The sequence below is a fragment of the Camelus dromedarius genome, chromosome 13 (assembly GCF_036321535.1).
Source record: "Camelus dromedarius isolate mCamDro1 chromosome 13, mCamDro1.pat, whole genome shotgun sequence".
NCBI classification, from domain to species: Eukaryota; Metazoa; Chordata; class Mammalia; order Artiodactyla; family Camelidae; genus Camelus; species Camelus dromedarius.
The window spans coordinates 67,036,259-67,063,277 of NC_087448.1; the positions used below are offsets into that span (position 1 = coordinate 67,036,259).

Consider the following 27,019-nt stretch of genomic DNA (forward strand, 5'->3'; position numbering starts at 1 on the left):
ACTGTGTCACTCAGGGACCAACCATGAAAATTAACATGGAAATGACTCTGTGGTTGAAAATGTAGTTTCAGTTACCAGGATTTGAATCATAGAGTTACAGTTTTATATTTTAGGCTTTGTCTTTTTTTTTTTTTTTTTCTTTTGGTAAATTACGAGTAGAAACAGTAACAATTGGGAAAGCTCTATGTACTTCTGAGTCCCATTCTGTGCACATGTGGAATCAGATAGTTTACAGGGGCTTTGTGACTTAGTCCTATTACATCCCCAAACCCAGTAGGGTGCCTTAGCAAGCAGAGGCCATAAGTACAGGAAGGGTCCTCAAAGAGCCAGTTGCCAGCTCTACTATTGTTATTCAAGGGTCTTCAAAGTCCACCACCACTGGAGCTGAGCCCAAGATTCTCAAGGACTCTTTAAAAGCTGCCACATCCCATTCCAGTCGGAGGTCAAAGCAGAGGCCAAGAGAAGAGATCTCACTTAGTATCTTCACACATTTCACTTAATATCTTTAGACTCAACTCCACTGAAGCACTCATTTTGTAAGGGATATTCAGCATTAAGAACACCAACTCTGGCACTACTTTTTTGTTTTGTTTTGTTTTAAAATCTTGACCCTGCTACAAGCTGTGTGACTTTGGGCAAATTATTTAACTTCTTCATGCTTTAGCTCCCTCACCTGTGAAACAGGGTAATTAGATTTTCCTGAGGACTAAATGACTTATAGAGGTAAAGCACTTAGAACAGAGCCGGCAGGCACACAGGGAAATGGTAGAATTTCTGGTTGACTAAAATGAAACTCTTAATTCTTGTTTAATTTGGAAAAGGCCAATATACAAACACTAACCTTGGCCTTTGGGTCAGTTTTTTCTGGCTTTACCACTTTACTGCTTCAACAAATATTCAGTATCTACTGTGCCAGACGCCGTGGATTTGATGAGGAAACGGAGACTTGTCTTTGCTCTCAAGGAGCTATTTAAGGCTGAACTAGCTTCCTCATCAGTAATGAAGGAGGTAAAGAGTGATGTGAGTTGTTTAATAGAAAAAAGGGACGTCTTCTGCTGGACTACAAAGTATCCAATAAATGCAGTGTGCTTCCATATAAATCAAAGTATTATCTAACCAGGTGGCTTTACGGAGTCACGATCATAGATTCCCACCCCGCCACTGTGGAATTTCCTAGTGAAGAGGTGAAAGGGGCGGGGGCGGACCCCAACAGGCAGGGGAGCAACCAAGTGCACGGTGCTCACCTACAGTTAGAACTGCTCTGGAGTCTACACAAACCACACACCCACGTGGGAGGTCTCCCCTGGGTTAAACGCTGACCGCTCCGAGCTCTTCCGGTTACCGCACCACGTGAACCTGCACGCGCAGCTTACCTGGGACCCGAGGGGAACCTCTCCTTCCCGAGTCGGCCTGCTCACCTGCACATAGAGGCAGCGCTCCCAAACTCACAATAATTATAAAGACGTTTATGAAATAATTTATTAAGCATCACATCAAAATAGTATTTTATTAAACAAAAAGAGTGTGTATGAATGATCTATGCCCTAGTGGGGACGCAGCCACACCAAGGCTGGCGTCAACGTAACGGACCAAAGGAAGGGATGCTCTGATCGCCTCACGACCCAGCACACCAGTCTTCGCCCCGCCTCTGCCGCCGCAGGCCAGGTGAGCAGCACCAGCCGCAAGCACCTCCCCTCGCCCTACGCATTTTCTGTCGGAGGACTTTAAGCCCCTGGCCGGAAAAACGCGCCCCCTCACGTCACTTTTCCTTTAAAGACAAAGCCCCTCCCACTACGGAAGGCGAAAGGGTCTCATCGCGGAGCCCGTTTGCAGGCTCCTTCTGCCAAACCTTACCAATCGGCGGCCCCGCACAGGTAAAGCTAAGGGCGAAAGGCGCTGCGCGGCCGAGGGGGCCTGCGGCGGGAGGACGGGGTCCTCGGGACGTGCCTGCAGAGGACGCGGCACTGCGCTGGGCCGCGTCCCCGTCCCTGGAAGGTCAGTGCCGCCCAACCGCCAGCGGAGAGGCCCCTCAGGCCCTGCCACGGCGTCGGGGATTCGGCCGGACTGGAAAGCTATCTTGAACCCAAACCGCTGCCCAAGCATCCCGGAGCCGCAGGACCTAGACCCGCCCCCGGCTCTCAGTCCGCGGGACCTTCCGCCCGGCCATCCCGCGCACGTACTTGCGCGCGCGCACGCCGTACGCCGCTACGTCCGTCTGCGGCCCAGGAGCCGCGGGGGCGGGGCTCGGGCGGGCGTGGCCGCCGCAGGTGCAGGTGACCGGTCAGTTCCGCGCGGGGGGCCCAGCCCTCGGTACCTGGCTTTCCTGCGGCACGAGGTGATGTACAAACCTGCTCTCTGCCTACGCGGAAGGAGGCCGTAGGTGGGAGGATCGTCAGGTGATCCTGGGATTTCCTTTTCTCGCGTTTATCATTTGCTAGGCTTCACGGCATAAGACTCCTGAAAGAAGTAAACAAATTTTCTTACTGAAGAGCCGCAGTTCCAAGTACACGTGAGAAGAGGCTTCAGTGTTAGAAAGTACAGAGGGCGGAGGGGTCTGGAACATCAGTTATTGTTTGCTGTGGCAGGCACGAATCACTAAAGAATAATCCAGATTCGTTCCCTGAATCGTAGACCTTACCTAGTGAAGGAGAGGAACGGTGATAAGATAATCACAAAATTACAGTCGTGGAAAGATGACTGTGGAAGCACTTAATGCTGAGCTCAACGACCAAAGAGGGGTGGAGGGGGGCGGTCAGGGGAGATCTGGCTTAGCCTTGGAGGTGACCAGAGGAATGCCCTGAGAAAGATAGCGCTAGTCAGGAAAGGGGTTCCCTAAGTCAAGGGGAAGAGCATTTCAAGATCAGAAAGGCCAGAGTGGTTTAGGCATAAAGGAAGTTTGGTACAGAATGAGGCTGGAGAGGTGGCAGGGACCTTCTGTCCTCCTGAAAGCTGTTGGTTATTAAAGTCCTGGCGGTTTTAAAGTGGAAGGGCACTGGGTGTGGTGACAGCACCAGCAGCGCAGAGGGGAGACTGTAGAGTTGGCGGTATACGGGCCTAGTTAGGAGACTGATGGGAATCCAAACGAGAGGGAAGATGTCTTAATCTCGGGTGGTGACAGTGGCTTTGGAGAGAAGTGGATGGTTTGATTGGCATTAGGAAGTAAAATGAAGGAGACTGTGTTGGATTAGCCATGAAAGTGAGGGAGAGCAGACATGGAAAAGGCGAGGTGGCTCTGGGTGGACTGCGATGCTGGTCGCTGAGATGGGGAGTTCTGGAAGGTGAGGTGACTGTTTAGAAGGTTAATATACAGGAATAAGTACAACTTTTAGTATGGAATCTTTGGCTCAGGACTTAAAAGCGTACTTTAAAATGTTTTCTGCATGGCTCATTTAAAAAAATAACTAAAAAATAAACAAAATATTATGGCCAAAGGAAGAAATGTAGTTAATTGGCCAAGACATACTTTAGCTTTTTCCAGTGTCACAAATCTGTGTTCTAGCTCTTAAGCAGCCAACCTCAGTGTGGAGAGTACTGAGCTCCTTAGGTAAGAACAACCCCAGAGGCAGTGGGCTGCACGGCCTGACGAAGGCCTGGTGACCGCAGTGCTCAGCCCAGGCCAGGATGGGGCAGGTGGGACGGCTGGAGGCTGCAGGCAGAAGGACTTAGTGAAACTCCTTGGGAAGGAGCAAGAGAGCGTTCTTAAAGTCACAGGAATTGGCAAAATGAATTTCACAATTATTTAGTCCACTGGAATCCATGGAAACTTTTGATCCAACGTCCCTGGATGAGATACCAATGTACAGTATCAGCGATGTAGGAAAGAAAAGCAACGAGTGAACCAATATATTATTTTCATCTCTTCAGTTTCAACATGCTTGCAAACAACTTAATTTCTTAAGAGGACAGGCAGTTTCCTTATAAATACATTATCAGTGCCTCCTGCAAGTGTCCTCTGGAGCAGTAATCATTTGGTCACCTTTTTTTTTTTTTTTGGTCCAAGAATGTTCATAACAGCTTTATTCATGTTAGCAAAAAGTAGCAATAGCCTAAGTGTTCATCAACAGGAAATGATTTTAAAACCACAGTATATTCATATACTGGGACACGACTCACAAGTAAAAAGGAACAAAGTGATGATAAACCCTACAAACTTGGATGAGTCTGAAAAACATGCTGAGATGCCTTTCAACAGAGAGTACATACTGTTCGATTCCATTTAAATGAAATGTTGGAACAGTCTGGTGCAAAACAATCTGAAGAATCATTTGTTGCCTCTGGATGGAGTTGGAAGTGACTTGAAGAGGCATGCAAGAACGTTCTGGGGCGATAGTAATTTTCTACATGTTGATAGGAGTTTGGTTACAGAGGTGTTGTCAAACGATATGCTTAAGATTCATACATTTCATTATATGTAAATTTTGCCTCAAAAACGAAAGAAATGGTAAACAAATATTGAACTCTAGTTACTGACATGCATGCTGATGTGTTTCAGGATGAAGTGTACCAATGATCGCAGCTAAGTTTGAGATGTATCATAGCATAAGTTAAATGGGCGGAAAGAGGACTAGATGGATGGGCAGATAAACCAGGGAGAGCAGCAGTGGAATCTAAGGGACTGGTACGGGGGTTGTTCACTGTACCATCTGTCAACCTTTCTTACCTTTTAAACATTTTCATAATAAAAGTTGGGGAAAGTAGTCCTATAATAGGGAAGAACCTTTGTGTTCTATTATGAGTTAATCACCAAAGGGAGGTTGCCTGTTAGCTTAAATTACACATAATGGCCCATCCCTGGGAACCCCTCGCCCACGTAATGAGCATTAAGCTAAAATATCTTTGTTTAGCTCACAGGAAACATCCTGACCAGGCCCACCTGTAAACAACTGCAGGAAGGAAGAAATTAGCACCACCCCTCCAAGTGTGGCCAGAACCAGGACTTTATCCCCTCCCCTTTTAGTATAAAAGAAGTCTGAATTCTAACTTGGGGAAGATAGTTCTTTGGGACACTAGTCCTCAGTCTGCTGGCTTTGCAAACAAAGTCGTTATTCCTTGCCGCAGCAACTTGTCTCTCAGTTTATTGGCCTGTCTTGTCACGAGCAGTGTGAGCTTGGACTCAATAGCAGTCCTCAAAGAATATGGTTCACTTTGGACAACTGAAGACTAATGTGAAAATGTAAAGGACACTGCCCTAAGCTCACCTGAAACACACGGCATATGGAAGTACCACATGTTTATTGCACAACTGCCCACTTTATGGCTTAATACCTGAGTTATTTCTTACGGAATATGTGGATCAAACACTGAAATTAGTCTGTGTTCTGCGCATCTGGAATAACATAATCAACACTTTTTCTGAAATCTGCCTAGGGGAAAGGTGCTGCCGAAGAGGTCCAAGAAAAGGAATGAGCACTGAAGTCAGCAGGAGGTGCAAGAGCGGACCGAGCACAGAGGCGTAGAGGGGCTCCGGGGCGCTTGTCACTTCGTCCTCCAGCACTTGGAGGAGTGGAGTTTTTCAGTGATCTGATCTCAAGTAGGTACAGAACAAGGGGGAATAAAAAGAAAGAAAATACGTGTTTCTTTGCAGACTGTGGACTTACCCCTGAACTTAAAACTACCCACAGATGAAGCTCTAGTAGCAAAGCATGATTTCCATCAGGTCTGAATAATTGTGAAGTCAGAAATGGCAACCTCATTCTATAAAATTATGCATATTTTATGTAACTGACTTGAAGATAACTGGCTTTTTAAATATTTGTGGATGTCTCAGAAAGGAGCATGGGAGTAAGAGGGACTCAGTGTCCCAGTATTGTCATAAGAACATAAGCATTTCGATTTTGATTTAGATTTTAGACTGTGATTTGGTTCATTCAGCCTGTTATTTATTTGACAGAGGTTTCAAAGACATTTCAGCAGGGAAATTTCAGCAGAGAATGTGGCTCCCTATTTTGCATCAGCCTTGAGAGGCTAAGGGTAACCCCAGACATCCTAGCTTAAACTACTTGGACCTACTTACCTTACAATGTTTTATTACTCATTCTTTTATGTCATCTTTTTCTGGGGGATCCTAACCCCCAAAGGTTCTTAACAGGAGAGAGGTGATGAAACATCTTGTATTTTGAAAAAAGCATCCCCAGATGATGCTGGAAGGTCACCAGTTTCTGAGAACCACTTCTTTGAAACAGACATGTTAACTATTAACCAGTGGTTAGCAAAAAATCGTACACATTTACCTCAAACTGAACCATCACCGCTTATGATGGCAAGACACTTTTAGACTTGATGAGCACCAGATGGAAAAATTAAGGCAATTTGCATTTCAAAAAAATCAGGATGTTAAGTTTGTAAAGTTCCTTAGATGTAAGCTTCACTTAGACTTAAAAATCAGGAAGGGAATATTTGTTTAAGATATATAAAGCCAGGGTGCCAGTCTATTAAATTATAGTAAATGTACAACTTACACAGACTGGAACAGTCATACTGGCATGACTATTGAACTTTTTCCTCACTGTTAACTCTTTTTTAAAAAACTTTAAGTATGAAAAAATGTAAACATACAGAAAATTTGGAAGATTAATAACTAACACTCACATAAATGTAACCTAGATTCAGTAAGTGGTGCCATAATTACATTTATATTTTGTGCCGAATGATTTCAAAGTAAGCTGCAGATGTCATGACACTCCCCTGAGAATTTCCTAAGAATGCCGTTTTCACACCTACAAAAATTAACAGTACTTTTCTGACAGTATCTAATCCATCATGAATCTAGTCCGTATGTGGATTTTCTCCCTTCATCTCACCGTGTCTTTGTAGTTGCTTTTTTTCAAACACACTGCATTTTATAATTATGTTTTCTTAGTCTTTTCATTCAAGTTCCCAGTGACACTGATGGTTTTTAAGACTCATGCACTGGGGTGTCAGATGCCGACCTGACCTTTGCTACCAGGGTGGCGGCCAGAGTGTGTGTTTCCCATTTCAACTTGGAAGTATTCCTTGAGCCACCCTTTGGCGTTACTTGAATACCTTGTTTCCTCATCAGCTTTTTACTTAATGATTTTTGCCTCTGTCTTTCCTAATCACTGATTTGATTGGAGGTGGCAAAATGGTGGTTTTAAAATTACTTCTTTTCGTCTCCATGTATTAGCTGGCATTCTACTCTAAAGAATGCTTTTCTTCATCAGCTGGGGATGATTACAATTCTCCCCAAAAAGGCGGGGTAAACGCTTAGTTCTTTTTCTTTAATTACCGATTTCCAAAGTAAGAAGTCAGGGTAGCAGTCACATACAATTGTGGCAAATTATCTTTTTTTTTTTAAATAGGTTTTTGCATATCCAGTGTGTTGAAGTGAATTTCAGTCATTTACATTTAAATTATCACACATTTGGCCAGTGGGAGTCTCTTCCTGCTACCAAACTGTAAATGGAATGTAAACAAAATGATAATACTATCGGGGGAATCTGAAAACTGGGTATTTGATGATAGAAAGGGATGATTATTGGTTGGGATATGTTCTCGTGGTTACTAAAAGGATAAGAGTCCCCACTTCTTAGAGATGACGTAGTGAAGTGTCTACTGGCGAGACAGGATTTACTTGGAAATAGTTCATCGATGCTGGGGGCGGGGAGTAGCGCTGGTGGAAGAGGAAACACGTCAGGCCACGTGCTTAATCCGGGAGCTGAGTGATGGAAGCTTAGAGCTTTCTTATACAATTTTTTTCGGTACGTGTTTTGAGAATTTTTCTAATAAAAAGTTTTCCCATTATTTGAATTTATGTTGATATTTGCAATTCAAATTTAATATCATAGGTGTTATTTTCTTAACTCTGTATTTTTATCAATGAAAAGCTTATTTTGAAGAAACTTTGCTGATCTAAAGCCAAAATCAAGCTAGTATTGAAGCGTAATTGCTGTATAAATCAAGAAAATTTAAAGCCCTTTAAAATTTGAATAATGGTAAAACTTTTTGAAAAAAAAATACTATTTTTTTATCCTTTACCTTTTCTTCTTGGAAAGTGCTTTTAAAGCTTTAAAAAATACATATATAATTTTTCTGAAAAATTTTTTGTTAATAAGTATAATTTATTTTCTAATACAAAAAATACTTCTTCCTTATAAAAATTTGAGAAGTAATGAGGAAGAATAGGGGCAAAAGAAATCACTGTGTCTTCAACCTTAAGAAAACCTCAGGGCTTTTCTTGAATTTTTTTTCATCTTTTTCCTGTGCCTAGTTTATTTGCTTCCTTGTTTTAAAAAATCCTGCACTTGACAAGAATACATTCTGTGTGACGTGTTGATGGCTCAGCGCGCAGGGCGCAGGGCACACGGGCTGCTAGTTTCATGCTGACTCTTTGTGAAATCTGGGACTTGATGCCGCTGCTCTTTTTCTGATGATAAATGGAAAAAAGTCTTTTCTCGTCTCTTCTGACTTTTCTGCTTTTGTGATTTGGGGGCTTCCTGCACCAACAAGTATCTGACTGTTGTTGACAGTACCTCAGCTACTTAAAACCCAGTTCAGTCCCACCATAGTGCCTTTACACATCTACAGCTGGAGTCCTCCCCAGTGCATGACTGTCAGGTAACTCATTCACTGTGGATGAAACAGCTTTGCCTCAGGAGATCTCACCGAGGTCGGTGGACATTTGAAATGCCAGCGGGGGACAGGAAGTGTGCACTTACCAGCATCTGTGTGGTCGGTGGGGATGGCGCATCTGAAGACGCCAGGGGTTACGTGCCCACGGACACCGCCTCCCTCCTGGTGTTTCCCTTTGGCTCATGCTTTCATTCAACACGTAGTCAGCCCTTCATATCCACAGGCCCCACATCCACAGATTCAACCAACTGTGACTGAAAATACTGGAAAAAAAAAAAATTCCAGGTAGCTCCAAAAAGCAAAACTTGAGTATGTCGTGCCCGGCAACTAGTTACACAGCATTTACATCGTATCAGTTACCAAGAGTAATCCTGAGACGATTTAAAGTGCACGGGAGACCACAGGCAGACACTGCAGCCTTTAGTATCAGGGACTCGAGCATCTGCGGATTTGGGCATCCGTGCTGGGGACTGAGGCCGCTGTACGTCCTGGGACAGGCTCTAGGCGGTAGTGTTAGGAGCACAGGAGTGCACCAGATGGACAAATAACGTTTTCTCATGAAGCTGCCACTGGAGTGAGGAAAGATGGTGAACGTTATGTGTAGACAAATGTGTATCAGCAGTGAATCTTTTTAAAAGGCAAGGAAATGGGTCTGAAAGGATGGGGTGTGCCTCTTATAGAGTGGACAGGGAAGGGCTCCCTGTGACCGGAAGTGAGGGAACCTACGTCTGCCCTAGGGAAAGGATCATATCAGAGGAGGGATGGTGGGTTCAGCTTTTACAAGGAACAGCTAGGAGGCCTTGGAGGTTGGAACCGAGAGCGGAGAAGCGGGCTGGGTGCTGGAGGCTCTTACGTGGGCCTGGCTTTAACCTGAGTGAGCTGGGAGCAGACAGGGACTCTGAAGGACCCCTCTGTGTGCTATGTGGGTGACAAGTCCTCAGGGGCAGGGGGAGGGGAGAGCGCTCAGGAGATGGTGCCCGTGGTCCAGGTGAGAGATGGTGGCATCTGGGAGCAGGGCGATGGCCATGGAGGAGGTGAGAAGCGATTGAACCCTGGTTAGTTTTGGAGGGTGAACAGGAGGCCCCGGCTAATGAGCTGCTAAGAGAAAAAGAAGGGTCAGGGATCACTTGGCTGTTCTTGGTGGAGCAGTGGCAGGACGTGGGGAATTGTGGCCACGCTGACTTGAGGGTGACTGCTGGGTGTCTAAGTGGAGGCAGTGGGTAGGCGGTGACTCCACAGGGTGCGTCCAGGGGGAGGTCGGGGCAGAGCATCTAACCAGGGAGGGAGGGAGGTGGAAGTGTGCACCTCCCATCACTTTCTGTTCAATTTCCTATTCCTTTCCCCCATCACTGGTCAACAGTGGATGTGAGTGGTGGTGACCAGGGTAGGAGAAGTGGGTTATGCAGCCCAGTGGGATCAAATCTGGACCAGAGGGAATCTCCAGGCTTAACAAACAGCCCAGGTGATGCTCGTGCAGGTGACCCAGGGAGCATTCTTTGAGAAGCATTATCTAAGGCACCATATCCTTTTCTCTCTCCTCTTCGACGAGCTGCACATACCTCTTTTGTCTTTGAGTCTGGTGTTTCTCAGCAAACCCTGCATGAGATGAACGGGTCCCCTCCTCACTCTTTCAGACACTTCTCAGGCTCACCTGACCTGTGGATGGAAGGAGGGACACTCTACTCCTTAGCAGAGAAGCAACTAAAAAATCAAAATGCCACTTACACGTAGAGCGCTCATAGCCAGGAAGTAAAACCAGCACCACCACATATGCTGCGTTAACACTCAGTAGGAATGCCTTGCCCGCCTGGTGGGTGGTCTTTGTCGTTTGAGGTCAGCACTTCAGTGCCAGGGCAGTTCCTTTCTGAGTCCCACCTAATTCTTCCAGTGGGTCTGCCCTCTTCATGGAGGGTCTCCATTCCCATAACAGTATTCTGTTCTTTTGTATGCCACCAGATATATTGATAAATTGTTCATTATATTAAGTTTTTGGGCAGGTGTGTATGAATCCCCAGGGATTTTTTGTACTGTGTCATCCTAAATAAACCCTTAGGATAATACTTGCTTTTGGAGTTGGCACTGGAAAACCATGGTAAATGGAGTCAAATGAGATGATTTTTTTAAATTTCCATAGCACTATATCCTTTTCTCTCTCCTTTTCAACGAGCTGCACATACCTCTTTTGTCTTTGAGTCTCTGGTGTTTCTCAGCAAACCCTGCATGAGATGAACAGGTCCCCTCGTCACACTTTCAGACACTTCTCAGGCTCACATTCACAGATGACAGTTCCCCCAGGCTCCAGGGTTGCCTTCCATGGGCCAGAGTCTCAAACCACGGGAATAAATGACTGACTTTTAATGAACTTTTCTCCCTGCTTTTTAGGATGGCTGCTCTTTTTCTAAAGAGGTTAACATTACAAATCACAAAGACTGAAAATAACTGCATTAGAAGCTGTTGGGGTAAATATGTCGTACAAAAGATGGCCCCGGCACAGCCGTCCCCTATTGCTTCTGCCCCGAGACCGTCCTGCCTAACTTACGCAAAAGCCTTTAGTACGGAAGACACTCGAGATGAACAAAAAAAGAAAAAAAAGGATGACACAGCTTTCAGTAACATTGGCAGGAAAATCAGTGAGCGCATTATTCACGTGCTGGACGAGCAGGGCAACGACCTGGGCCACATGCACCGGGCGACTGTCATCCGGCTGATGGACGAGCGGGACCTGCGGTTGGTGCGGAGGGACCCTGGTGCTGAGCCCCCGAAGTACCAGCTCCTGACGGGCGCGCAGATCCACCACGAGCGGCTCCGGCTGCGGGAGCTGGAGAAGGCCAAGCCCAGACCCAGTAGGTGCTCTGCCGCTTGCTCGGGTTCCTCGGGCTCTGTCAGCAGTTTAACTGGCTTTGTCGGTGCCCTGTGACTACGGGGCAGTGAAGACGGGAACACTGGCACTTTCACCACCGTTTCCAGTGCCTTTTTTCCATCCTTCACTTCCTTTTACTCTTTTTTCTTTCTTCCTTCCTACACTGTGTCCATTATCTCTTCCTTTAAACCTGTGTCAAATGAGGGGAAAACAAGGTGAATACCACCAAAGTGATGCTTTGACCTTAGCGTGGCCTCGCAGTGCCAGGCAGCTGAGTAACAGGCAGGCGTGGGGAAGGGACGTGGAAGAGACTGTGCGAGCCCCTGTTCCTGGACTCGTCCTGTGCCCTCCTCCTCCTCCCCCTCATCACTAGAGGGGAGGTGCCCAGTGAATTACAGGGAAGCACTTTCTAAACTCGGAAGTGACTCAGGGCGTCCCCCATGCCCATCTGTTACAGTATCAGTAATGACACTCGTTTACATGTTTTGCTGGTCACCTAGCAATGCAGTTGTCATTTAAACCCATGTTGTTTTTCACGATTCCTAGTAAGTGAGGAGGTCGGAAGGCTGGTCCCAGAGCTGCCACAGTGGGGCTGTGTGTCAGCTTTGTGACACCACATTTAACAACAGGGGTATTGACCGAAAAATAAAAAATACCCAGCAGAGGCCAACTAGGGTGACAAGGACATCAAGCCATGTCACATTAAAAAAAAGGTGAACAGTCCAAGGAGCTTGGTTCAAAGCTGGCTGAGGGGCTGACCTGTCAAAGGCGCCCCCTTGTCCTGACAGAGGACTCGGATCAGCTGGTAGGAGCTGAATGGAAGCAAGGAGGTGTTAATAAAGAACTCCTTTTTAGAAAAATTACTTTTTTACTTTAAATTAGAAAGCATAAAGAAAAAAATATAATAAACACCTGTTACCCACCACCCAAAATAAGAAAAACAAGGATTAACTGGTTCCTTTCCAAGGACCATTCCTGTTCTTTCGTCAATGTTAACAATAAATGAAGTATTTCATATTGAAACTTTCGTGGCAGATAAAAAATTGCTATTTTACTTTGTGTCTGTCTCCTCTGTTTAAAAGTGTTTACTGGCGTGTGAAACGGCAAGTCAGAGGAGGGGACCACAGGGGCCCCTGCATCGACCTAAGGCTTTAGGACATGCGTGAGATGAAGCACGGGGCTGGCCCGCAGACTAGCACCAAGTCTCCCTGTCCCCACCCAGGGCCCACTCTGACAAAGGAGCTGACCTTTTCTTCAAATATTGGACAACGTGATTTGGACACAAAGACTAAACAGATTCAGCAGTGGATCGAGAAAAACTACAGAGTTCAGATTACCGTGAAGAAAGGGAAGAGTGCGGAAGAGCCTGAAAGCAAAACGGTAAGTGGAAGCCGGCCGGGGCGGCTTTTCTGGCTTCTGAGCTCACAGCTGCAGAGACTCTGGAAAACGTTAACAGCCGAGTAACTGGTAACTCTACCCAGCGATGGTACTAGCTTTCCAATTTGTTTTTCAAAATGCAAGCATTCTGTGTACACACGACCTTTTCCATTGTAGCATAAATATTCTGCCCTGTGGAAACACTCTACTTCCTAATTTAAGGGCCTTATACTATTTTACACGTTGTAGAATGTGTAATACTTATATAGGAGAACTAGAAGCTTTATGGGTTCATCTTCTCAAGTTTGCTTCCTCTTTATAAATGCCTAGGAGAAGCAGTACATGCAAAGTCAGCCTGTCCTCTAGAAAGTGTGTATATTTACAATCCCAGGACAAATCTACGGAATAGCTGTTTCTCTTCTGTAGTTATGTAATTTATCAGCAGCTAAAAGGCAGCATTTATTCCAGTGATTCCAGAATCAGAGGCCTAGGGCCCCGCAGAGCTGGTCCAGAACCTCCTTGACCGAGTGTCTGTGTTTGTCTGATCACCCAAGGATTCTGAGTGAGCGCTGGGGACTACACGGGCTGACAGCTTGGGGGACAAGCAGATGCGCTGCCAATGCCCAGACCCGCCACTGTGTACTTATTGTGGGGGTGGTTTGGGCCAGACGTAGCCCCTCAGTGCCATGATGGGGGATTTAAAGCTCTCAAGCCTTCAGCACATTAGCCTAGTTATTGCGCAGGTTTCGATCAGCCGAACCAGGTATGTACCAGGTTTGATTTAGCAAATCCCATAAACAGGTGCAATTCAAGACTGCTGGTCTTCACGGGTATTAGACGTTAACCCTGGGAGGACTGAGAGGTGTTAGATTTAAATCAGTCTTTGGCTGCCTTCCTTTTGTAGGAGGACATATTTAATCAGATACTCCAGACCATGCCTGGAAGAGCTACCTTCTCATCCAAGCCACAGCCTATCAGAGGGGGAAAGGCTGTGATGTGTGTTCTCCGTCCCTTGAGCAGAAAGGAAGAGACAGTGTCTACAGCAGCTCAGGGGGCCCCAAGAGGAGACCCTTTGAACAGAGAAACTGGAAACGATGGAGAATCCGGTGTTCCGCACCAGTGATTTTAATAAAAACATGCTTCTGATAGAAAATAACTGCACTGGGTGGTCTGTGGTCCTTCAAACAAAGCAGGCTGGTGTGTCTCTGGGCTCAGCATCACAACAGCGGAGGGCACCCCACCTTCAGTGCTGTCCAGTGACTCTCCGTTTCTAGGCAAAGACACGCCTGGGTCCTGTTTCCTTTTAGGAGGGATGTACCCACTGAGCCGAGAGGCCAGACTCCGTTTTTCACGAGCTGGTTTCACCTTTGGGAATAAGGAAAACAAATATAGTCAGCCCGCCATGTCTGTGGGTTCCACATCCACATGTCAACCAAACGCTGATGAAAAATACTAAAAAAAGAAATTCCAGAAAGTGCCAAAAAGCAAAATTTGAATTTGGCCTTGTGCCAACAACTAACTATTTACATAGCCTTTCCACTGTATTAGGTATTATGTGTGCAGGTTATATACAAATACAGTTAACCCTTGAACAACTGGGGGGAGTCAGGCGCACTGACACCCATGTAGTCAAAAATCCACGTATACCTTTACAGCCAATGCTGTGTACCCACAGTTCCACATCCAGATTCCACTGCAGACCACGTAGTGCTGTACCACGTATTTATTGAAAAGAATCCACACACAAGTGGCCCCACACAGTCCCATGCTGTTCAGGGGTCCACTGCACTACAGCACCTTATACACGGGACTCCAGCACCAGCGGATTCTGGTACCCTGGGGGGTCCTGAAACCCATTCCCCGTGGACGCCAAGGGACGACTGGAAGTTGAAAGCAAAACCAAACTACTGGAATTGTGTACCTATCACGTGTACAACTGTTGCAGCCCACACAACAAAACCAGTCGTAAGAGAACATGGAAGTCCACACGACTGCGCTCAGCAGTAGTGCAGACTCACACAGGAAGGAGGAGCTGAAAACACTACACAGCTTGCATCTGGCTTAGGCAATTTATGTGTAAAAACTAAAGGCTTGCTAAGTTGTCTCCACTTACTTTGAGCTTCATTTTCTTCTTGTCAGGGTCGTGCACAACAGCATGCCTGGTGAGACTCTGCTACAAGGAAGGAAAAAGAAAAAAAATTTAAATCTGCCATTTGGTGTCTGTTACATGAAAACCCCATGAGTTGTTTAAATAAACTATCAGCCTTCTTTTTCATGTTCTGTTAAAGGTTTGACCTCTGCCTAAAAGGATCCCCCCACTGGAGCAGAATTACTCCTTAAATCCTGGACTTAAATCACTGCCTTTCCCAAGGACCGAGGTCAGGAATTCGTAGTCTCTACCACCTGGGGCTTCCTAGTTCTTCCCCAAGTAAGAGGATGCGGGGCGGGGGGGAACACAACCAGCTCTGAGTGAATTCCTTAACTGGATCTGTGTCAGCAGCACTCCCAAACGCCAGTGGAAAATCTGACCCGAGTCCTGCTGTCCTTGGTCCTAACGCTGACCACCATCTGCTCCAAGTGGCTTCCTCATGGTCTAGACTGTGCTGGGCTAGCCTCACTCCTGCCTTCAGTCTTGACTATAACTCACAGCAGGTGCCTGTATGAGCACCAACCAGGTGCGAGTCCGCAGGACTACACAGGCCCCTCCACCTAGTGCCAGGTCCTCACCTATTCGAGTCACACCAAAATCGAGACTAATGTCCCAAAGGTCTGTGGTCCCTCACGTCCTTGCCACCTGCTTCCCTTCTCCATCCCTAGATGGCAGTCCAGAGGACACCCAAACCATCAGCAAGCTCTGACACACAGCACAGGGTACCACAGGCCACTGGGTCTCAAACTGAGCCACATAAGAACCACCTGGAAGGTTCGTTAAAACCCAAATTACTGGGCTGATCCCCAGAGCCACTGATTCGGGGGTCTGAGGTGGGGCCTGTGGACATGCATCTTGGCAAGTTCCCTGGTGCTGCCGACACTCCCGCCCAGGGGCCACAGTCCGAGAACCACTGGCCCTGGCATCTCTGGTTGTCTGGCAGAGTTTAGTTAAGAGGCACTCCTGCTGGAGCAAGACAGAAAGGTTAGAGCCCTGCCCCCAACCCTCCACCTGCCCCCGGGGACAATGCCTGACGTCCAGGGCTCCCAGGACCCTGGCGGGGAACACACGGACTTTGAGGATGCCTCTGGAGGGGAGCACATACTTTCATGGCGAAGGTCTTGCCGCAGCTGGCGTTTCCGCACACAAATGGGCGCTGTTCCTCGTGGAACGAGAGGATGTGGCTCTGGAGGTTGAACACGGTGGTGTAGGTGCGGCCACAGCCTTCTCGTGAACACCGATAGACGTCCCTCTCTGGGGCGTGAGTTTTCATGTGCTGCTTCAGGTAATCTCTGCGTTTAAATGTCTTCTGGCATACGTCACATGTTATTTCCTCTGGTGGAGCAGACAGGCAAGTTCAGGCCATTTCCCAGGTGTTGCCAAACAGGAGAAATTAATACCAAATATATTCAGTAATGCATTCCATGCCAAAAACCTCATGATCGCACGTAAATCAGGAATTTCAGAGGAAACTAACCCCGGTTTTCACTGCTTGAAAGCTTGTTTCAATTCTCCCCAGTTCTCAGATTACAGCCACTGTTCCTCTGCCGAGGGGCAGGGATTCTTCGGGGGGCTGTGGGCAAGGGGAGAGAATTGAACAGACCATCTCCTCCCCTGTCATCCAACACAGAGGGCACTGCTTCCCAAACTGTCCCACAGAATGCCTGCCAGTGCCTCCGGGCACTGTCCACCTGCCGGAGCCTTTAAAAATGCCAGGGGCGCCCAGGGCCTCTGACACCTGGCACGGCCCTTCCAGAACCCGGGGCCACGGGTCTCTCTGCTCATCTGTCAAACAGCTGAGGTACAAGCACTTAACAAAACATAATATAGAAACTATTGTCTTAAAGCGCATGTTTCATATTTCACTCTTTCAAAGCACTCACTCAGCGCTGCAGGGGCAAATGTTTATGTCACGCCACTCATGTCTGCCTCACCTTTATGAGTTTCTCTCATGTGTTTCAAAAGTTCTGTCCACGTTTTTGCCACAAAAGAACATTCTTTTTGACATACATAGCCTATTTCAAAAAAAAAAAACAACAGATCGATGCATTGCCTTTTGTGAATATTCAGTATCAACACCAGTCACAGTTAGATTGTAAGGAAAATAATCATCATGAAACACAAGCAAATTATCCCCCAAAAACTAGACTATAAGGAAGCTCACATGCTGTGTAGTTTTTCTCCAACCTCCCAACACTATTCTATCCTGTTAGTCTCAAGAGGTAGTTATGAAAACTGAGAAAAGCTTATTTTGTAGTAAAACCAAACAACCGCATGGCAAAGTCCTTCTACAGGCGGTCCTTTCAGCCAGCTTCCCAAGAAGGATGCCCTCCCCCGCTGCTGTTCTCAGGAGGCTGGGTCCCCGGCACACGGGCTCCCAGCTGCTGTGACAGCCCCACCCCACCTCTGGGCTCAAGGCCCCGTTCCCCTCCCTACTTTACACTTGCTGCTGCTTTCACTCAGCAAGAGTTCTGCGGTCCTTTGCCCTTCATAAACCACCAAGGATAACATGCCCACCCCCAGGCTTCCTCTAAAGTATCTTGTCAGTTTCATGCTGCAAAAAAGGAGGAAGAAAAAGCAACTAAGGAAGGAAACAGAAGATCCCAGAGAAAAACTCTGTGAACAAAAACTGACATGGTGCAAAGCACCAGGACTGGATTAGTCAGTGTAACAGCTAGCCTGACGTCCACCCAACTGAACAGCAGATAGAAACTAAAAGCAGGTTGCCTCTCGCCCTCAGCTACTAGTCTCTTGCTTAAAAAAAAAAAAAAAAAAGTCATATAAGTTCTGGGACTTGAGAAATTGGAATACCAGTATCAAAGACCCCTCAAACAGATAAAAGATTCAAGCAGTTGGCTTAATTAAGTCTTTTCAAAAAAAAGTTACAGTGATTACTCTCAAAACCTCAAGCTATACTCCAAGCCCTCTGAACGCCGACAAGGACAGGACCAGCACAGGCAGGGGGAGAAGGGGGAGAGGAGGTTAAAAACAACCGAAGCAGCAAAGCCACGGCTGGAGCCCCAGTTCTTTCCTGGGGCTGCAGCGTCAGCGGGCACGGCAGTAAGCCACAGAGCACCACAGCTGAACGCCGCGACAGGGCAGCGAAGGGAAGAGACTCCAGAAGGTAAAACCTGAACTGGCAGATCAGCGCCCCTGCCTATGGATTTGCAGCGTGTTGTTCTGAGAGCGGACCTGAGCGGTCGGGGACTTAACGAGCCCTCTCCGGCGCTGCGTCAGACAGAGCCAGCGCGGGAGCCCGCGGGTACCTACCCTCGTGGACCTTCCCGTGCCGCTTCAGACTGCTGGGGGAGGAAAAGTGTTTTCCGCATCCCTCGTGGGTGCACCTGGGTTAACAACACACGAATTAGCAGCCGCTCCACTGAGAGTAAACGGCACTTTGTTCTCACCCCACCACAGCCCCCGTCCCTGTAGCCAAACCAGTCATAAAAACGGGGTCGCAAACTCAGACCCAGGCGCAGGCGAAAGTCAAGCCATCTGCCCTGCCTGGGGCAGAACAAACAGAGAAGGAGGCGTTACTTTTTTTTTTTTCTTTTTTGCCTATGTGATCAAACAGTTTCTGTCTTTAGACTTCAGAAAATATACTCTGTTTTCATAGCTACAAAGAGACGGCTTAGGTGAACACCTTAGTCATTCTGGAGTGTTCGTGTCTAGTTTTCCTAACGAGGCTGCCCTGGGACAGTGTGAAAAGAGAGCACAGCAGCGGAGGCACCCGCGCCTGCTGAGCCGTGAAAAGCACGTGCCACCTCCGTGCTCCAGCCACCAGAGGCATAAGAAGCGGTGGCAGACCTGTGGGCAGGGGCAGGGGCAGGCTGCAAGTCTCCGGCAAAGGGCAGGGGGAGCCGGCAGGTAGGCAGGGCCACCACCGCCACGCACACAGCCACCAGCCAGGCCTCTGCAACGTGGCCAGGACTCCCTGCCATCCTCTGCAAGTCTATTCCAACGTGGCCGGTCACCGTTCCCTGCTCTTCCTGAAGCCCCCCTGATGCAGGCTACGCCCCCCGTTACCTTGTCCTATAGGGAAGGAATACTTGGTGTCTTCATGATGACACTGCTTATCACTGAAGAGGCTCTAACTGAACAATTAAGCCATAAGCCTTCCCTTCCAGCTTAACCACAATTGTACTAGTCTCACAAATTATTCTGAAACACATTAAATACTTCTTTTAGAGAAACAAAGGCAAAATTAAAACCTCTGGAACGCCCCCATGTATAACACGTCAGCAAAAACCACTTCTGCACGTTCGTGCCCCGCCTCTGCATTTTAATCTCGGCCCCACCTCAAATTCACGAGGCTCCCCACAAAGCACATGCCTGAACAGCGGCTCGTGGGTGTGCTGGCACTGGTGGCTTTTCAGCTGCTGGTGTTTCTTGAAGGCCTTCTCACAGCCTTCAAACCTGCACTGTTTAGTAAAGGTTTGTTAGTCTCGGAAAAAAAAAAAAAATCAAAGAAAGGGACGTAACAGAGTCCTTTAAAATATTACAGAGATTTACATACACACTTGCTACTTTCAAGCAGTTACTGTGAAATTCTATGTCAAGAAGCTTTACAGAGTAACACTTTTGAAAGAGTAAAAATGTTTCATTTGGGGTAGTCTACCGATAGTATACTTTAATTAGCAAAAAAGGTTTGTTTTCAAAGTAAACCATTATAGCCACTGGCAGACTAAATTCAGACACCTGACAGACAAAATCTGGTCTATGAAAATTTTAGAAACACAGGCAACAAGTGTAAAAATACTCAAAGAAGGTAAGCGTACAAAACCATTCATACTTACCACATATTGTTTTTGCTGGTTTTCATGTTTGCGTTCAAAATGTTTCTTCAGGTTTGATTTTGTGTTGAACTTCTGATCACAGCCGCTCGCTGCACAACTGTTAAGAAATTGTATAAACCAAAACATTAACAAACCACGGGGTGATACAGCTCAGCCGCAGAGCGCGCACTCAGCACGCACAAGGCCCTAGGCTCCATCTCCAGTGCTTCTGTGTAAATAAATAAATCAGTACTTAGATCCCCCCCAAAAAAGTTTTAAAATAAAAATTTTTAAAAATTCAAAATATTAACCAAAGTAAGAGAAATTCTTAGATGCACATATCCTCCTACTTTATGAAAGTTAAATATTCCAAAGTACAGTATAAAAGAGTCTCCAGCAAATTCCGAAGTGTGAAGCTGAACCACGGAGGCCCCCCCACTTTGACGTGATGAACACGTAAGGAGATGCAGTTCCTGGTTGGGCTTCTGGAATGAAGCATCGTGCACCAGACATTGTACACTGGGCAGAGGGAAAGGAGAAAAACACGAGTTCCAAAAGCCCAAACCCTGCTTAGATGTAAATCATGCTCAAGTTGTTCTCAGTTCAGAGTCTGATAACTTTAATTTTGCTTGAAATGTCACTACAAACTGCATTACCAAAAAGACCTCAAAAAAAAAAAAGAAACCTGGCTTCAGCTTATCATTAGAGATGAAGAGATATTTAGAGCAGAACCGTAAGTCACATGCCCTCCAGGTGATTCTGATGCACACATATTTGAGATCCACTGCTTTAAAGCAGTAGGTGATTTAAAAGAAAAGCAGTATGTCCACCCTTTCAGAGATATATCAGCAACTCCGAGAAGAATAAAATTAATGCTGGTGTGGGAGAGGAGCAGGGGCTTGATGGAAGGAGATACAAGATCAACTATGAAAGCTCCACTTTCTCCTGCTTCTCTTATCCCAGCAGCTGATCAGTTCAGAAAGACCCTGACAATACAGAGCCCAGAAACTGACAAGGAACCGTTTTCCATCTAGTCAGAACTGTGTGTTTTTTGAGGCTGATTTCACATTTGGTATGTATTTTTCTTCTTTCCTTTTTTTTTTTTTTTAAACTGGAGGTACTGGGGATTGAACCCCGGACCTCAAGCATGCTAAGCACACACTCTACCATTGAGCTACACCCCCGCCCCCGTACGTACTTTAAAGGGAAACTAGAGAATGCAAACTTGAGAACTTCAGATGAACTCATCCCTAGACTTACCACCGCAATGATCCCCAAGACCCCTACTCTCTCCCACCTGTTCCAAACCTTGACTCCGCTCACGTCCGGAGATGCCCACAAAAACAGTGCCACATTCCCCATCCTGTGAGTCCTGGTCCAATTTTCTCACCAGGTCTACTTGCCAAGCCTGACCCCTGCACGGTTCTCCACTTACACAAAGGGCTTCTCTCCGGTGTGAACCAGGGCATGGCGGCTCAGGTGGTAGTCCCGGACAAAGGCTTTGCCACATCCTTCATGGCTGCAAACAAATGGTCTCTAGCAGGACGGAAGGGAAGCACGTCAGTCCTGCCTGAGGCAGTAACTCTGGGATGATGTAAAGCCCTAAACTGTCTGGTAGGCAAAGCCATGGCCTCGGTCTGCAGAGGTGGTTTCCGCTCAGTTAAGTGACCGGCACAAGGTTTTCTCACCTGGGGTTACACTACAGAAATGCCACGACCTCTCACAAAGTTGCTACAGCAGATTCTGCGCTATGAATAGCACAGGAAACGGGCGGGCAGCCTTCATGGGACAGCATCATGAACCTGGTTCTAACGTGACACTGGGCTTCAGCAGCGGCCCCCTTAAGCCCTCTTAAAGGTCTGCCGTCTGCTGTCAGCTTGGCCTGTGCACACAGATCCCGCCCTCTGCATCTTCTCATCCCCAGGCAGAGGAACATGCAGGCTCTGCCTCATCCTGGACAAGCCCAGCTGTCTGTGCTCAGCAAATGCCGGGCACAGCCACCGAAGAGTGCATCACACCCAAAAAAGCTCCCAGGTGCCAGGGCACAGCAAACAGCTCACAACCCCAAGTGCAACCACCACTGGGGACCCAGCAGTTGGGAGGACGGGGCTCCATTCTGAACCTAGAGGGAAAGCCAAAACACATCCCCCGTAGAACCACTTCTGCATGTTTAACTATGGAAAACATGTCCCATGACAGTCCAGGAAGGAGGCACCGAGGCCTCACTGGACAGTACCAGTGGCAGAGCAAGAGACAGGAAGAGAAGAGCGGGATTACTGGGGCAGACCCACAGAACTCTGCGCAGCCCACGGGGAGTAGGAATATCTGTCAAATTAATCTGTGAGATTTGTGACTCCAAGTTGTCCAGCCTGAATGAAAGAAGCTGGTAGTATCAATATCATAAACACAGCACATGAGTGTAAAAAGAAAGGTAAGCTCTAATTTGGGCACACTGGTCAGAGAGCCCAGAATTGGGGGGGGGGGGGACAGGGAGGCAGAGCATAACACATGTCATGAGTGAAGCCAGTCACAAGGTAAGATGCCAAGAGAGAGCCGGGTGGGGTATATAAAATCGAGGGTAGAAGAGGAGCCAGTGGAAAGGGTCAGCGAAGAAGAGGAAACGAGTTGGAGAAGGTCCCAAGGACGGAATGGTCAGCCTTCAAGTGCTGTAGAGGGTGGGAGACCCGGGAGCATGAGGACACATGAAGGTGTGTCTTGTGAGTCACATGGGTGCCAGGAGCAAAGGCAGGGGCTGCAGGTCCCTGGTTAAGGGCCTTCAGTGGATGCAGGGAGAAGCCAGACTCTTCCAAAAACCAGGAAATTGGGCAGATTCCTAGGTCTCCATGAGCCTCCTTTTCCTCATCTGTCAACTTTCAAATGCTTCCTACTGCCCTCAAAATAAAATCCAAGCTCTAAACCCATCTGTACCCTGGCTGACAAAGGATCCTGCAGGCCTGCTCCTCAGGCCTCCTCTGGAATGGACCCCCAACCTGGTCACGCTGGCCCACATCCACCCCCAGGACCGCGGTACCTTGGTAGTTCTGTTTTCCCCTCAATGTCTGCATGGCTAGAACCTTTCTTTCTCTTTCAGGCCAAGAAAGAGGCCTTTCCTGACCACCCTCCAGCAGCCCTCTCTTCCCTGCGTCTCAGTCCTACTTATTCCTTTGTCTGTCCTGCTTAAAGCATAAGGTCTGTGACCGCAGAAGCCATGCCTGTTGGGGTCGCTGCTCTCTCCGGCCTGGAATCGTACTGATCTACGAAAGAACACGTGCTGCTTGCAAGCACAGTGCTTAGAAGCTGTCTTCCTTTCTGGTCCCAGGAGGCGGGGCCTTTTAAAACAGGGGAGTGGGGTATTCCAACCGTGCACATATTTACAGATTATGAGGAGGTGTGGTGGCTGGCCACCAGTAAAGATCAAGGAAGGGGAGAGGGTTGCCCTGAGCCCATGGCGAGGATATCTCGGCCCTAGAACTTCTTGGCTACCTCCTCGGCTCAGCCCTAACCTAAGGCAGGGCTGGTTCGCTTCTGCGCTCCAAGGCGCCAAAGCTGAAAGCTTCCTGCAGCGCCACGCCTGCGACCCTGCGCAGCCACGCGCGGCACCGGTCACGCATCCCTGGGCCCGGAAGCCACGCCCTCCGCGGCCACGCCTGCGGCTCCGTTACCTCCCCCGTGTGCTTGCACAGGTGCGCGTCTAGCTTCCAGGCCTTGTTGTAATTGGCGCTGCAGTCGGGGAAGGAGCAGATGAACCTCCGAGGGGGCGCACGGGGCGGCGGGGCGGGGCTCTCGCCGGCCGCGACGAACGCGTCGGCGATGGTCAGAGACGACACCGCCTCGGCGACCGAGGCCGGCGGCTCCAGGGCTCCAGGAGTCAGGCACTCCGCCACGTGCTGAGCCACGTGCTGAGCCACGTGCCGCGAACCTGCGCGGACGGCTCCTAAGGGGCCCTACGCGCGACCCAGGTACAGTTCCGGGAGCGCGCAGGCGGGGCGGGGCGGGGCTGGAGCGCCGGCGCCGCGTTCGCGCATGCTCCGGGAGGCCCCTTGCGAACCGAGTTTGCGCACGCTCTGGGAAGCCCTTCGCCGGCCACCGCCCCTCCCGTCCTGGGGGAGGGGCGTATGCAAGAAATGGGTGGTTAGGCTTCCTCCTCCCCCAGCAAAAGGCTCCCTCGACCCACAGGCTCTAGGGATCTTGGGGCACCGCTTAAAAGCGTTCCTGTCCGCCACTACCCTCATCAAAGTACCAACCTTGCATGATTTAAACTATCCTATTCTTAACTGCATTCTGGGTTTGTCTTCTTCATAGATTCATTTCTTGCACGCTCTCTACAGCCTTCCTCTGCAAGCCCCAGGGCAGTGCATCCTAATCTTGGTTAGAATCACATGGAGATCTTTTAAAAATTCCAAGCCCAGAACACATCCTGGACCAGTTAAATCACAATTTCTGGCGGTAGGAAACAGGAATCCAAAGTGTGGAAACTCCCCAGGTGATTCCAATGTGCAGACAAGTTTGGGGTCTTGGCTGCTCAAAGTGTGGTCTGCGGATCAGCAGCAGCATTAGAAATCAGAAGCTCAGACCTACTTGAATCAGAGGTCTGCAGGTGACTTGACGCACATTGGAATTTGACAAGCACTGTTCAGAGGCCTGAATGGTACAGGTATCTTGGCTTACGGGGACCACACGTTTAAAGGACATCCTTGGGAGAGGATGACAGTGAAAGGATGGATGATCTGATGTTCTGCCAGGTGTGTATTTTTCACATCCTGCATCACTCTGAATTGTTAGGCAAGCCTTTGTCTGAAAGCGATGAGCAGTCCCTGTAAAGAAGTGCAGTTTTGAAAACAAGCCAGGGCTTCCATGAGGCTAATAGCCTGTCTCTTTGGGTGTCACAAAGACTGGGAGAGGGTGTCTGGGACATGCGTCCACCTGTTGCTTTTCTCCTTTGCCCCTCTCCAGAGGACAGGCCCACACACATCCCTCCCACAGCTCAGAATGTCTTCAGTGGTTTCCCTGGTGTTGGTTCTGGCTGTCTCCTACCTGTGCCACTGCACCCTGGACGTAGCGAGGGTGCGTCGTAAATCCCTTCAGCAGCCTCCCTTCTCTTGGCCTCCTGACCCCTACTGAGCCCCCATGGCTCTCCTCCTGCCTTCCTGACTTCCCATCTCCTTAAACAATTGTTCTTCTCTGTACCCATGTTTTCGTGCTCAGCCCTCTGATGTCATGTATTGCAGTGGGAGGGCACTGACTTTAACCTCGGTCCCCTGACCTTGGAGTCTAACTCTGTATTTCCTAACTAGGACTTTGGATAACGTTCTTTGAATCTCTTTTCTCACCTTTAAGAAATAACATGCTGCCCCCTGAGCCGTGTACTTCTAACACCGACTCCCAGTTCTCCTGACAGCTCTGCACATAAGGCAGCTGAATCAGGCTGTGCTTTTTTCCTTTCTCTTTCTTCTCTATGAACTGATCCATTGTCCACCTCTACTCTGCAGTTTACCCTTGTTTTCCAATGTCCCACATTTCTAAACAAGAGTGGATTTTTTTTTTCACTTTAACATCAGACGGTCACCTCCAACTCAACATTATTTGCAAGTTAAACAATCTCACCATCTCCATCCGCCTACACTTCCCTCCCTCCACCTTTCCGCCTCCCTCTTTCTTGTCAATGGCCCTTTGATTCTGTCTCCCACTCACGAAAACATGGAACTATGGTTCTCATCTGTCAGCACATTAGACTCAGCAGGAGCTTTTGAAAGGGATGACACCTGGGCCCCCACCCACACCAGGGAAATCAGACCTTGAGCCTCCCGGTTCCTCTGCCCATCCCTGGCCTGGACCACTGTTGTGCTGTCTCTTCGGTCCCCCCCCCCCCCCACCCTCTCTCCAGCTTTTCTTTGCCCTGCACCTAGATGCCTGGAACAGCCTCTCAGCAGTTTTCCTCCTTTTACACTCTCCCACCTCTAGTCTTTCCCTAAAGTGACCGAGACTAGAAAGGTTTAAGTTTGCAAGACAGGTATTTGCAAAGCACTTTTATTCCTCTCAGCTATTATCCTGCAATTCAGGTAACAGCACTCAGGTGGGAAATGGGGTCCCTGGGTTCAGGCCCCCACCAGGCCCCTTCCTACCCCGGACATGATTCTCGGCTCAGATCAAGTCCTGATCCCTCTAGATAAGAAGCCTTCCTGATGACTGCAGCCTCCACCCATCTTTTCTGCCTGTAAACTTCGGTAGCCCTTTTGTTCTGTAGCACTGAGTAGACAGTCCTCCAGTGTGTTGGGTTATTTTCAACTTTGACCTCGGTCATTTAATTTCCTATTTCCCCAATCTCCATGTGGGCAGATACTGGATCATATTCAGTAGCAGGCTGACTTGCATCACATGGGAACTTGGCAAGTTAATTGACCTCTCTGAACCTCGGTTTCTTCGTCAGCCAATCGAGGACAATAATACCTGCCTCACAAATTGTGAGGATTAACAAGAGAATACATTTAAAACACCTTTGCTAACTGTGAAGCGCTGTCCATCTGTAAACTGTCACTAGGTTCTCAAATTTTGTCTCAAACAGAAGTGAATGGATGAGCACTAGTACTTTGGCCAAGGTCAGCCCAAGGGCAGCCAAGGTAGGATTGAGCAAGACAGATTCCAGCCCACCTCCCCCATCTTTCAGGGAGCCTCAGGGAATCACTGATCATCTAACTGCCCAATCAGGAGAGGTCCCCCAGGCGTCACCTGTACCTTTGTCCTTGCTCCCAGCTGTCCTCTGCCAGCAGAGTCTCACAGCATCTGTTCTCCACGCCCCACATCTCCCCCTGGTACCATCAGAGGACGGTGCTGAGACCCAGGGCCACCTCCCTCCGTGGCTTCTGCTCCCCGCACAGTTCAAGCCTGGCTTCTCCAATTAGCCCTCCTCTCCCTTCTGCTTGATCATTGCATTTTCCTGTGGCTATAATTGCCCTGCCAGGGGCCTGTGAGTAATCACTCCACCCATTTCAAATCCATCAGGCCCCAGAGCAGCCGGATTCCATCTAGTACATGAGGCCTAATTGCTCCGTGATTACCCATAGGGTCAGGTGCTGGAGTGCACACAGTTTCCACCCACAGCCTGTGCAAGATTCTTGTGTGTGACAATTTCCTCCCCTTGCTTTTTTTCACCGAGCCCCCAGAGACGCCCCTGGCAGAGCTGACAGGAGTCCTCCTTCATGTATGGAGGGCTTCCTGGTTTACCCTCGGGGTGGAATCCACGGCCACCACCTCCGTGCAGTCGGCCACCAT

The 27,019-nt window shown here is 48.3% G+C and overlaps 2 protein-coding genes and 1 long non-coding RNA gene across 3 annotated transcripts in view; 1 reads left to right on the forward strand and 2 right to left on the reverse strand.

The window, feature by feature from the left end:
* LOC105086575 (uncharacterized) overlaps window positions 1-2,485 on the reverse strand; it is a 60,515-nt gene extending 58,030 nt beyond the window's left edge. Inside the window, exon 1 of the long non-coding RNA XR_010383704.1 lies at window positions 2,349-2,485. This is a non-coding gene — a long non-coding RNA (uncharacterized LOC105086575). The remainder of the gene's footprint in view (window positions 1-2,348) is intronic.
* Window positions 1,745-13,982, forward strand: MTIF3 (mitochondrial translational initiation factor 3). The gene is given in 6 exon segments (XM_064493249.1): window positions 1,745-1,874; window positions 5,368-5,530; window positions 10,972-11,432; window positions 12,672-12,829; window positions 13,731-13,847; window positions 13,849-13,982. Coding segments are annotated over 4 exon segments (789 nt in total). The 5' UTR covers window positions 1,745-1,874; window positions 5,368-5,530; window position 10,972; the 3' UTR covers window positions 13,903-13,982.
* GTF3A (general transcription factor IIIA) lies at window positions 13,936-27,019 on the reverse strand. Its single transcript, XM_064492885.1, has 10 exons — window positions 26,972-27,019; window positions 23,413-23,694; window positions 21,186-21,286; window positions 19,772-19,868; window positions 19,308-19,396; window positions 18,246-18,319; window positions 16,910-16,990; window positions 16,081-16,310; window positions 14,940-14,999; window positions 13,936-14,191 (listed from the first exon to the last, which is right to left on the reverse strand). Exons 1-10 carry the CDS (start codon window positions 27,017-27,019, stop codon window positions 13,952-13,954), a joined length of 1,302 nt encoding a protein of 433 aa, XP_064348955.1. The 3' UTR covers window positions 13,936-13,951.

What these genes read in the sequence shown, in the direction of transcription:
- GTF3A (XM_064492885.1), bottom strand. Translation starts at nt 27,019, where the DNA reads ATGGTGGCCGACTGCACGGAGGTGGTGGCCGTGGATTCCACCCCGAGG. An exon ending in CCGTGGATTCCACCCCGAGG is followed by an intron (nt 23,695 to 26,971) that starts GTAAACCAGGAA and finishes GGTCGCGCGTAG; the next exon opens with GGCCCCTTAGGAGCCGTCCG. An exon ending in TGTGCAAGCACACGGGGGAG is followed by an intron (nt 21,287 to 23,412) that starts GTAACGGAGCCG and finishes CCGTCCTGCTAG; the next exon opens with AGACCATTTGTTTGCAGCCA.